Source organism: Nelumbo nucifera, chromosome 1 (genome assembly GCF_055504915.1).
Source record: "Nelumbo nucifera cultivar China Antique chromosome 1, China Antique-T2T, whole genome shotgun sequence".
NCBI classification, from domain to species: domain Eukaryota; kingdom Viridiplantae; phylum Streptophyta; class Magnoliopsida; order Proteales; family Nelumbonaceae; genus Nelumbo; species Nelumbo nucifera.
Genome location: NC_142649.1, coordinates 15509694 through 15522931, shown reverse-complemented (window position 1 = coordinate 15522931; position 13238 = coordinate 15509694). Strand labels below are relative to the sequence as shown.

The window sequence follows — 13238 nt, the reverse complement described above, 5'->3', positions numbered from 1 at the left end:
TAACTGGGATTCAATCCTGTCCTCGTCTTTTCCACCTGACCCAAATGTTTGCCTAGTAAAAGTAAAGATAAGAAAGGTCATAGGAATTATATGCGAAAACCTATTTTATTTCATATATTTGTCAAGTACGGATCTCATATTCTCAGTTTGATTACAATTTTGAAATTGAGTAAGAACTTCAAAGAGTTCCTGAGTACCAGTATAGGAAGTCACTGGTCTTGAGGAAACTGGTGGGTTGTAGAAGGGGCTTGACTCTTGGCTCAGGGGGTTGCAGATTCGATGAAGCGGTGAGGAGATAGAGAGACATTACCTCAATGATGGGAGGAGTTTTACTTCGATGGGAGAGAGGAAAGTTTTTAATTCGGTTTTGTTGATGTTTTTTTTCTTCGATTATTGATATAAAACTCGATGTCATGGAATTTTACATCAATTTTCGGTGTTTAATTACACTCCATCCAAATGGTTACAAAACTGGACTAGAATGTAATATAACACCACTCCCGTATTTACACTGCAAACAAACACAAACTAGGTTGAAGGTGATTAATACAAGGGGTTTTAACTGTTCAGGTGTCATTTTGTTTAATCACCTACAATGGCTGTCATTTTGTTTAATACCAATTGTCATCGCAAGTTGTACAAATGGGACCCAAGTGCGGACCCAGGTTAGTTATTATCGGTTCTTGATTCTTTGTATCTATATAAGCATCATTATAGTAAATCTTGGACAGAATTCTAATTTTCAGTTCTCCCGCATGGGAACCTGGAGGAGCGGTTTTCAGAGAGAAATGCTCCTTGAATTTTCCATCTAAAGAGGGAGTTGGCTTGGATGAAACAAGAAAAGCTCTCCGTCTCACTTTATTACACTAAATTGAAGGGGATTTGGGATGAACTTGTAACCTACCTTCTTGCTTTAGTCTATAGTTGTGGTGCTGGTAGAGATTTCAATACTGAGAGAGAGCGTGAAAGGTCTATCAATTCTTGAAGGGATTAAGGGATCGAATTAACACCATTTGATCCAACATACTTGGCATGGACCCCTTGTCCTTTATTAACAAAGTTTATGCTCTAATCTCTTAAGAAGAGAAACACCAGTTGTTAATTACACAACAATCTCCTATAGTTGAAGTTGCAGCACTTCATGTTTTAGGATTGACCAAGAACGATACAAAGCCAAAGGATCATTCGAGGCGTGATCATTGCAAGAAAACCAATAACACAAACGATCACTATAATGAATTGATAGGTTACCCTCTTGGATGGGACAAGAACAAATCAGGTGGAAAGAATGCCTCTCTTAATCAGAATAGTATAGTAAGTGAAACCAGCTCCTTTGCTACGTCCCTAGTTACTGGTTTATCTCTGGAATAACTTAACCATTTGCTTTCATATATCAATGTGGATCGTAATGCTTCTTACTCTAACTTCACTGGTAAGTCTTCTGATCCTCCTAATATATTAAATATTGACATCTGGTTGTTTGATAGTGGTGCATCAGATCACATGGTACCACCCACAACCATACCAATATGTTCACAACACCATGCCACGATGGCTATACCCGTTAACATTCTGAACAGGAATATCTTGCAGTTGTTTCACAAGGCAATATCAATTTGTCCTCAAATTTACAGTTCAAAATTGTGCTTCTCATACCTGATTTCAAGTGCAAATTATTATCTATAAGTAAGCTAACTTCTGATTCAAGGTTCAAAGTATCGATATCGGCCATATCGTGCCAATGGCTTATTGATATGGCCCTCCAGGGGTTGTATCGGGTCAGCCACCAGTTCAGAGGGTAGCTGGGCCTTAAACCAACCCCTCTGAACCAGTTTCAAAAAAAAAAAAAATAATAATAAATAACACTAAAAAAAGTACTGACACAAGCCAATACGCCCTACCGACGTATTGGCCGGTGTTGATATTTAGAACGTTGCTTTGATCTGAATTGTGTGTCCCTATTTTTCTTAACCTTTACATTTTGCAAGACCTGAGGTTCAAGAAGGTGATTGGGCTTGGCAAGATGCATGATGGTCTATATCATTTTACTACTATTAATCCACCAGTTGATTTAGCCAACTATTCACATACCTGCTATGCTGCTACCACCCCCCAATTTGTGGCATTTTAGACTAGGACATGCTTCATTTGATTACTTATCTTTAATCCTAGATTTATAGATTCAAATACCTAATAATTTTTGTCGTGATTTTTATATATAAAGCAAGGAAACTCATTTATCTTTTCCAACTAGTATAACATGATCTAATAATTGCTTTGACTTAGTGCATGTGGATATTTGGGGAGGTTATAAAACTCCTCTTTCCAGATGCTAGTATTTTTTTGACTATTGTAGACAATCATTTACGAGTTACTTGGGTTTACATAATGAAGTGTAAATCTGATGTTTACTCCTATCTTGTTATGTTCTATAACATGGTTTGGACTCAATTTGAAACCCATGTAAAATGTATCCAATCAGACAATGGGCTTGAGTCTACATTTGGGCCCATGCAAGCCTATTTTCATCAACATGGTATATGTCATCAATGATCATGCATCAACACACCTCAACATAAATGGTGTCGTCGAGTGAAAACATCACCACTTGCTAGAAGTGGCTAGAGCTCTCAGATTTTATAGTTGCATACATTGTGAATCATTTGCCCACTCCCATCCTCTCAGGTCAAACACAATATGAGATTCTATATCATCATCCACCTATTTATGCTCATTTCCGAGCTTTTGGATGCTTATATTATGCAAGTATGGTTGTGATAAATTTGCACAATGGGGACAACCCTGCATTTTTATTGGGTATCCTTATGGACAAAAGGGTTACCCTGTGTATAATATTGCTGATGGGCACTTATTTGTTTCTTGGGGTGCCACCTTTTTTACGATCAATTCCCTTATAAGAGTACTAATTATACTACCAAGAAACTTCACAATAAAACCTCCTCATTGCCTATGATTTCACTCCTATTCTTAAGACTACTTTGATGATTTCTTTACCTAGGCCCATTCTCGACCCATTAATAGCATTACCTTGCCTACTATAGAGGAACAATCTGACTCCTCACCTCATCACACTCAAAATGAAACTGAACTCATTCAACTGATTCAACCATCCATGTCTACTAGGCCCACAAGGACCCAACATCCACCTACACATCTAAGTGACTATATTTGCCCTACCACTGGATCTACAATGACCCAGGCCCATCAACATATTTCAATTGATTACACACGAATTGAGCCCACTACTTATCAGTAAGCTTGTCACCATGTTCATTGGTAACAAGCCATGACAACTACGTTAGCTAAACTTGAAGAATATTCATAGTTGGACTTTGGTTGATCTTCCACTTGACAAGGTCCCGATCGGGTGCAAATAGGTCTTCAAAATCAAGACAAAACCCGATAGAAGTTGCAAAGAGCGTTACACCTAAATAAAGGGTGTTAATGACATAGCGACATCTGCTCCAATTGTTAAGTTGGTTACAGTCTATTGCCTATTCGTGCTTGTTGTGGCATGAAAACAGAAATTAGATTAGATAGATATAAATAATGCATTTCTCATGTAATTCTTCATAAAGAGGTATACATACGGCCTCCTCCTGGTCTGTGGTGAAAAAGAGTTTGCAAGTTGAATAAGTCCATATATGAGATTAACTAGATTTAATGAAATTGCTTATATGGATGACTTGGTTATTAGTGGGATTGATTCCCATAATATTTGAATTGAAGACAAATCTCAGTCAATGTTTTTCCATAAAAGATCTCGGGCTCCTACACTATTTTTGGGTATTGAGACCTCTTGGTCCCATGATGGTATTTTCCTTGCAGAAATATCTACATGCATGGAATTCTCAAGAATGCAGACATGTTTGAATGCAAAGCTAGCCACTTCCCTATTCAACATTGGCACCTCAAGCCTGATTCAGACCCACTAGTAGATAATCTAGAATAGTACATGGGCCTAGTGGGGTGCCTTCTTTATTTCACCATCACCAGACCAGACATCACTTATTCTATTCACATTCTCAACTAATTCATGTTTAACCCACAACAACAAGCTCATCTAAACACTGTTGTACGCATATTCTTTGATATATGAAGTCCTCCATTACATATGGTCTCTTCCTTCTGATAATGATTTGGTTCTCCATGCCTTCTATGAATCTGATTAGGCTGGTTGCCCAACTACTAGGCATTTAACCATATGCTATTTTATCCCTCTTGGAAACACTCCTTTATCTTGGAAGTCTAATAAGCAATCTACCATTTCTTGCTCATCAACCAAGTAGAGTATTGTGCCATCTCTACTACAACTAGTGGATTGATTTGGCTTAAGCAATTCCACAGTGATCGATCTTAGGCTTGTTCGTTCACAACCAATGGAGTTATTCTGCAACAATAAAGTGGATTTTTGCATTGCTGCTAATTCGGTCTTTCATGAGTGTATTAGATACATTGAAATTGACTGCCATTTCGTAGGAGAATATTTGTAGTCAAAATTGATTACTACATCATACATCTCCTCCAAATTTCAACCCACTAACATTTTTACAAAAGCTCTTGGCCAAGATCAGTTCCATACTTTACTATTCTGCTACTCTAGTTGGGCATTCGGCCTCCTCTTTCTCCTAACTTGAGGGGGTGCATTAAACCAACTGTCATCGAAAATTATATAAATGGGACCTAACTGGAGACCCGAGTTATTATTGTTTCTTGATTCTTTGTATCTATATAAGCATCATGATAATGAATTTGAATAGAGTTCTTTTCTTTATTTCGAATTTCTTAGTGATGGTCTCCAAAGCCCAACAAATAGAAGGATCATTAATATAGGACTTCACACTATATACTTATAGGGTCAATTTGCCATTTACTTTGAGAGGTACCAAGTTGTTGATAGAAGGTCATGGTTATTTGAAAATGATTTAATCAGCGGATTTTTGGGTCCAATTATTTGGGCTACCAATGGAATACTTGAAGGATAGTGCCATTAAGCACGTTGCTTTGGAACTTGGAAAACCTTACGAACCAATTGAAAAGGAAATTGCTAAGTGGAGTTGTTATGGGAATAAAGATTTTAGTTGACATCACATAACCTTTATTGGTTTATCCCATGAAGTCCCCTAGTAAGGCTATGTTTGTTCTTCGGTAAGTTATTTATCCAGGTAAATGTAGTTATCTGAATAAGTTTATGCACCTAGGAGATGAGTATCACTTATTCGGGTAAGTGATACCCAGAAAAATAAACTTTCCCTGATCCCCACATAAATCTTAAAAAAGAACATAGAATTCTTGATCAATGGAAACCAAAATCCTACTGACCAACATTCCCCCTCTCAAAATCCAAAAAAAAAAAAAAACGCTCTGTAAGTGTTAAAACAACTTAAATTCAAATTCAATATATATAAGCACCTCTCTCGAAATTGTATCTTTTGTGCTAGAATTAGCCATGAATATGTCACTTGTGGGGTGAAGCACCGACTCCATGTTGCAGTAGATGATTGTTTGGATCTAGTGATGAAAGAGAAATTGATTGCAATGTCGATCGGGTGATAAAATCATAATGGAAATCTGGACTCCAATGACCATTCCATTCATTTGTCTTCTGTCATAAACCTTGTTGAATCTTGAAGATAAAGTCACTGTAGATACAAACTAGCATATTCAACCTTCCAGTTGCCATAGATAGAGCACAACCAACACTATGAGTGTGATGCTCATCAATCTTGCTCATTTTCCTTGGCAAGTGGAATTACACTCAAGAACTTAGAGGGTGATTGCAAAGAGAATAGGGGTCATGGGGGAAAACTTTAGCTGTTTGGAGATTTGGGGCAAAAGAATATTTCCAATCAATGTTCTTTGACAAAAAGACAAGCAAAAAACTGGTCGAGGCAACGAATCATGCATAGGAAGCTTTCAAATAGCCAAAGTTTTTTAGGGAAATAGGTGGGAAATTCATCGAGTTCTTTACACCTGATACCATAGCATCCTCAACTGTTTTATTATTCAAGAATAAAAATAGATTAATCCCTATGTTGAATAGGTAGGGTGAGATGGGGTAACCCTGTCTCAACCCCTTCCATTCTTGATAATCGATCTAATATACATTTTTTAGATTGATTATATATTTCTTTAATATTAACTAATAATTTAACTTAAATAAATAGTAACTTATTAATGTCTTTAAGCATATTATAATTTGTAAAAAAACTATTTAGTATGTATCATGGATTCTTAATTGATGCATTATTAGTAAAGTTGTATGACATCTGTGTCATGTTACATTGGGGGTCTAGGGGCCGGTTTGGGGAGGGGTTACTAACCCCGTGTTGTGTAACATGGTTTTAAAAAATGATTTGGAAATGGAATCATTTTAGCCACCAGTTTTTGGGTTGATGGTTTGACCGTTCGATTTGAATGAACGGTCCATTTTGACAACAAAAATAAAAATATAAAAAATAATTTAAAAACGGTCAAAACCGTTGAATGGATCGACGGTTCGATCACCCAAGTCAACGAATCATTAACCAATTCAACGATTTTTGACCAGGGACCGGGTTTGAGGTAAAATGGAACCGATTACCTGATTCCTGGGCTGAATGGTCTGACCGTCCCAGTCAACTGCGGTTCAAAAACCATGTTTGTAACCATAATAATGTCATCTTGTTTGTTTTAACGAAATTTCACCAAAAAAAAAAGCCCTTAATTGTATCAGTTGTTGTACCAGAGATTTTATTTTATTGACAGCCCATATTATTCTTTTAAGTTGTAGTTGTATACTTGTATTGTAACTTCACTAAATTCTCAACCATGGAGAAACCGGTCATAGCTAGAGAATACAGTGGAAACAAGCCCAACAAATGGCGGTGAAACTTCAGCATGCATTTCCTTGTCGGATCTCCTTCAACCTGTTGAGCTAATCCATCTCCACGCCAGCTTTGCAAGTCATCGATCGATATTGAAAATGATGTAGGCATTGATGATGAAGCATTCAAGCTTATTCTTAAAAGACTAAACCAAACTACTTAATTGACAGATGTAACCAACTGCTTAATTGATAAATGGACCGAAAGGAAACAAAGAAGATGTAGGCTAGTCTCCAACAAACTAAACCCATGTTCTGTTTCCCTACGCACACGTAAAGAAAGAAATTGAGAGGTTCTTGTGATATCTTCAATCACTCCGAAGATCAATATATAGTGACTGCTAATTAAATGTGCCTTAAATGCATCTCACTGTCACTGCTCTTCCAATGTATCCTGTATACAAGACGCGTAATAAATTAGTCTAAACCCATAGCAGACGCACCAAACTGATCATGTGATCATAATTTAAGCTGATGGGTCATGGAACGACTCATGTTGATCCTCTTCCTCCCAAGTGTAGGTTGGCATCATGAGCCTCAGTCCTCTAAATTTCAGTCTCTCGCACAGGCTTCCACTCTCATATTGAGTGTTGACAACGGCAAGCCATTCTCTCCTGAAATTAAGTTCAGTTGGAGTGATGCCATGACTGGTTGAGTGTTTGGTTTAAAACACTAGCGTGTTCATCGCGGTCGCAGGAAATCTTTCCTTTGCTTTGTTCATGCAGTCCTCACAAATTAATAGCTATTACAGAATTAATTTGTAGAAGAAGATTCGCATTGACTTGGAGAAGCTTAAATATCCTAGATCATCATCGTCATTTTACAACATACTGAGCCTAAATCCGTTGTCGTTGGAGCAGGAGCTTTACGTGCACAATGGTCTGTACAAGTTTTACTGTTTCTTATCTTCCTCGGCTGTAGCTGTAACCATTTTTGCTGCTCTAAAGCATGTCCAGAAGAAGAAAGGTCGGCTCTGTTGTAACTCAGAGAATCCGTCAACAATACCGACGCATTTCATCCGGAGTGGGATGAAGGCCAAGATTGCTGCAACTGGGATAGAGTAACTTGCAACAAATCAACATCCCGGGTGCTTACCATTGATTTTGCTTCTGTAAGGAGTCGAAGCCAAGGAATTTGGTACCCAAATATCTCTCTATTTGCTCACTTCAAGGAAATTAAATTACTGAACTTGCAAGACAACAATATGAGAGGACGACTTAAAGGTATTTTATTTTAACTCCACCAAGTCGGAGTTTCCATCTGATATTAGTTTTTAACATTCTTCTTTGTTTAATTATGAACTGCAGATTTCTGCAACTTGAAGAGCCTAACAATATTGGCTCTCTCCGGAAACCTGATCAATGGCGACATCCCTCTCTGCTTAGGTAGCATGCAGTCCCTTAAAGTGTTAGCCCTGTCTGGTAATCAACTCCAAGGTAGCATTCCTCCCTCTGTTATCAACAATCTAACCAACCTTCGTACCATTATGCTTGGTGACAATGACTTTCAGGGTGTGCTGTCTTTTTCTATGTTTGCAAACCTTTCAGAGTTGCTCACCATTGAATCCTCTGGAAATCATAAATTAGAGATTGAAACTGAAACCACCCGAACTTGGGTTCCATCTTTCCAACTAGAATTCCTTGGGTTGAGAGGGTGTCCTCTCAACAAGCGCAGTGGTGGTAATATTCCAAGTTTCATCTTCAACCAGTCTAGAATCGACATCCTAGATTTGTCAGGCACCTCTCTTCGTGGGAATATCCCTTCCTCACTACTCTACAACTCCTCTTTAGGAATGTTGCTACTAGCAGGCAACCTTCTTGATGGTGAGCTTCCACTTCCTTTCCATAACCATTCTTCACAACTCAAAGTTTTTGACATGGCACATAAATCATATTTCTGGGTTAATACCAGCGAACATCAACCTTTTATTTCCTTCTATTAAAGCTCTTGACATGTCAAGAAATGCTTTTCATGGAGGAATTCCGGAATCCATTAGCAAAATCAGGTCTCTATCTTATCTAGATGTATCAGACAATGAGATATCTGGATTTATACCCCCCCAACTTGATAAGCAACACCAGTCGATTGGAACACTTACACCTATCAAACAATGACCTACAAGGAGAGATTTCGACAACTGATTTCCAAATGCCAAATCTGAGAAGTTTGATGCTTCGCGGCAATGCCTTTACTGGAAACATCCCACAATTTTTGTCCAACCACACTGGATTATTTGTCTTAGACATTGGAAATAACCAGTTCTATGGCAATATCCCAAGTGGGTTATATGAACTTCCTCTGATAGGAGCAGTCCTTTTAGATGAAAATGGATTGGAAGGTCAAATCCCAATACAGTTCTGTCAAATACAGAGCTTGCAGTTCATCGATCTCTCTAGCAATCACCTCTCAGGAGAAATTCCCTCTTGCATCAACAATGTTACTACGTGGAAGGATGATCAGCCTTCAATGTTCCCATCTGCTGTAATTCAATACAAGGATATTTCTTTAAATTGGCCAATCATTGATTTTACAACAAAAGAGCGAAAGAACACTTACATCAGTCAACCACTCTATCTGATGACTGGGATCAATTTGGCATCCAATCAATTGATGGGAAGTATTCCTTCTGAAATTGGAAATCTAAAGATGCTCCACTCATTGAACTTGTCCAACAACCTCATCACAGGTCCTCTTCCTGTTTCTATTGGAAACATGGAAAACCTAGAAAGCTTGGATCTTTCTCGGAACCATCTCACTGGAACGATTCCTCCGGAGATGGTTCAGCTCAATTCCCTTGCTATTTTCAACGTCTCCTTCAACAATCTGTCTGGCAGGATTCCAAATGAGAAGCAATTCAAGACCTTCGATCAAAATAGCTACCTTGGGAATCCTGGTCTTTGTGGTCAACCGTTGGAAAGGAATTGCTCTTCAGATTTCCCAACACCAGCTAACAGGGAAGAGGAAGAAGGTGGTGATGAAGATGAATCTGGCATTCTAAACAACCAGATGATTTTCTACTCATTCATTGCTATCTCATTTACTCTGGGATTTTGGGTTGTCATTGGTCCTCTTCTCTTTTGTAAGAGATGGCGATGGGCGTATTTTGGATTCTTGGATAGGCTTATTGACTGTTGCCTTTAGAATCTCTCAAGAATGCTTTGCTACTAAAATAATCATCTCTTTATAAAAAAATTATGCTCTAAATAAATATGTTTTTGTTTCAATTGTTTCTTTCCATGTTTGTCCTCTTTTTAGGTTCTTTTTCTTACTTTTTTGATTAAGTAATAACGATAACTGGCCATGAAACTGCTTTGCTCTCTCAACTGTTAATGGAAATCAAAAGCTAGAACGTGATGGGAAAGCTTTATTTCTGTATTCCTGACTTAGCGATGGGTTGCTGGTTCAAGCATGTCCCTTTCTTAATGAACCGGGCAATAGGTTATTGCTTTTAAATTTCTCTTACAGTGCAAATACAAGGTTTAAAAATACTGTATACAAGGGTTTTGCACTGAATATATCTGTATCTTGTACTCTTCAAACAAAGCCTAATCTACTCTCTCTCTCTCTCTCAAATTAAGAGCGAAAACATCACAAATTCACAATGGATCGAAAATTTTAAGAGCATGGTTTTGGTTGTTCATGCCAATTAATTCTCTTCCCTCCATATTTTTTTTTTCTGGGTAAATACCATAGAGATTGATCTGCTTGATTTCATTAAATCATTCAGACAACATTAAACTCCTTCCCCTTCATCTTGGGAACGAATCTACCCTGATCACTTGGCAACAAATTTAAGTTTCTACTATCGTCTGTGTGCTATTTCTGGGATAAAAAATGAATTTTCGACCAAGTTATGAGTGCTCCAGGTTTCTGTTTTTTGAGCATCTGATGTGCTCTCTCACTGTCGAATGACGCAACGCAATTGGTCATATTTTGCAACTTCAAACAAATAGAATTATTCTACACAAGTAACACAATTCCTATAAGTGCAACTTCGTCGGGTGAACCCAACCCAAAAAGATGTGGCAATTGAGTTGATATAATGTGTTTTACACTTGACAATTATATATTCTTGTATTGAGTATGATACATGTATTGATTTATGTAAGAACTTAGAACTAAGAAAATGTGCCGTATGCATGTAAGAGGAGAGGAGGATGATGGTCTTATATTAAAAGATATAGCATGATGTGTAGGTATTATTGTCATGATATGATAGTAGAAAGACAGACATTTCACTACCCCTACTATCATCATTGACAACTAGGAATTGATCAATCAAAACCAGAAAAGCACATAAAAGTGATAAAATTCCAATTTCAGCAAACAAAAAATGAGTAAATCAGATATTAGCGTACCAAGGATTGCAAGTTTGCTTTCCTATGGTACCATTGCACATGAAAAGCTAAATTGACAATGCCATTGGCCGCATAACATCGTCTTTCATCTTCAACTAAGAATTGTTGTTCATTTGGCATTAGAATCATAAACAATACATCCCATCTGACAACTTCTACCGTTTGAAGTCTTTTCTTTTAACTTTTCTCTCAGCATCTCATTAAAGTTCACTTTTTTAACATAAATTAGTTATTTGTGGAATCGTAGATGAACGGGAAACTGAGGTTACACAGACTGAACTTGCTACCGAAATTGGTATATTAGTTTCAGCATCTCCCCATCTAGTTAGCTCCACGGTCACCATTTGGTGTTTTTGACACTGGCATTTGCAATTGATGCCAATGCTTTGCCGCAAAACAAACAAGTTCACAGGTCACCTGTGTCCTTGTCAAGGAAAACCATGGCATGGAATCAAGGTTCAACGTATCAGCCCGTATCAGCCGATACATATCATGCCGATGGCTTCCCAATACGCCCCTCCAGGGGTTGTATCGGGTCAGCCACTGGTTCAGAGGGTATCCGGGCCTTAAACCAACCCCTCTGAACCGGTTTCGATAAAAATAAGTAAAACCTAAAAAAGAAAAAACTACCCATACGCCTCTACCGGTCTATCGATATTTTGAACCTTGCGTAGAATGAACACACCACTTTACTATGCATATCAAGTTGCAAATAAATTTACCATGTAATCACCTGAATTACAGTTGCTGACTTCCTGATTCAGAATCTACAGTCACCGGAAAAAAAGATGGCTTACAACTTGAAAAGGTTGGACTCATGAATCTGTCATGTGTGTGGACCATATGAAAGGTGACATCATCAGGCCATAGTAACAACTAACAAAGGGACTGCCTTGGAGTTCACCTCTCCAATCTAGTAATAGCAGGCGTTTACCTCACTTGGCAGATTAAGTTCAATGCAATACACACAATGACATTATATTTTGCTCTGAGCTCTGTCATCCTTCATCTTCACTGCTCTCAATTAAAACAGGTGCCTTCTTGGTCTTCAACCTCTTCTTAGCTCTGTTTTCACTGCATTCCTCTTCATTCCGTTTATCTTCATCAGGTTGCCCAGATTCAATATACTGCTCAACTTGTTCAAGAATTCTCTTTCCATACTTTTCTGTCTTCAATTTCCCTATTATCTTCTCCAACTGCAAGAGACAATACATGAGTTCCTTTTCAACCACAATCTTGACCATTTAAATCAACTAATCAATTGGTTATGCAAGATGAAACCACAGTAGACCCCTTTCTTTCTATCACTAATCTGTAATGAAGAACTCCCTTCTGTTAATTGCAGAAAATAAAAAGGGACATTACCCAAGGTTGGTCCCAGCTATCTGGGGTCTTGGGAGGGATGGAAATCCCATTCTTACAATGTCAATCCAAGATTTTACCATGACATCAAGTAATTGATCCTTAACTGTAGAGAATCAAAAACATTATTTTACCTAGTATAAATAGGTCAGTATAAGTTTTGGCTTCTTTTCCATCTGAGTAGGCCTTTGATTAGAAGTGGAATGACTAAACATAATTGCGGATTGCATAATGGCACTTCTCTTTTCCTTGAGGGTGATGCAGAGGTGAGATGGGGGGTGATGGTGAAAAATGCCTAGATAAGTTAATGCATTTCACATATAACACAGAAGACGGACCAAGATGTTTGAGCAAATACCTGTTCAATGGAAGTTGGTCTCTGTGCACTTAACAAACTAATCTGTTGAGTGGACAAGACAGCATGAGGGAATATACCCCCATGAGTGGAAGAGAGTTCCTTCCGCAGGTTGTCAAGCTTAATTTCCAAAGCTGAGACTGATCCATTGCGTTTCACTGATTTTATATTACCAGTATTACTTTTCCGTCCACCACAAATCTCAAGTTTAACTGTCCTCTTGCCTATACATAATATGAGAAATATTAAGATTCAAATATGCAATACTTAAGAATAT

General features: G+C 37.9%; 2 protein-coding genes across 3 annotated transcripts in view; one reads left to right on the top strand and one right to left on the bottom strand.

Moving 5' to 3' along the window:
- The first annotated feature begins 7073 nt into the window (after positions 1-7073).
- Positions 7074-10420, top strand: LOC104611611 (receptor-like protein 45). Its single transcript, XM_088896563.1, has 2 exons — positions 7074-8109; positions 8194-10420. Exon 2 carries the CDS (start codon positions 8909-8911, stop codon positions 10025-10027), a length of 1119 nt encoding a protein of 372 aa, XP_088752689.1. The 5' UTR covers positions 7074-8109; positions 8194-8908; the 3' UTR covers positions 10028-10420.
- A 1495-nt stretch (positions 10421-11915) lies between these two features.
- Positions 11916-13238, bottom strand: part of RECQL2 (RECQ helicase L2) — an 84116-nt gene continuing 82793 nt past the window's right edge. The window contains exons 19-20 of one of the 2 annotated variants that reach the window (XM_010278660.3): positions 12965-13185; positions 11916-12440 (exon numbers count right to left, since the gene is read on the bottom strand). In XM_010278660.3, the coding sequence (XP_010276962.1) occupies positions 12243-12440; positions 12965-13185 (419 nt within the window). In that variant the 3' untranslated portion in view covers positions 11916-12242. Of the gene's footprint in view, positions 12441-12964; positions 13186-13238 lie in introns of those variants that run through there. The other variant, XR_737689.3, reaches the window with a different exon arrangement.

Excerpts from the sequence above, each read along its gene's own strand:
- LOC104611611 (XM_088896563.1), top strand. The coding sequence starts at position 8,909 with ATGTATCAGACAATGAGATATCTGGATTTATACCCCCCCAACTTGATA.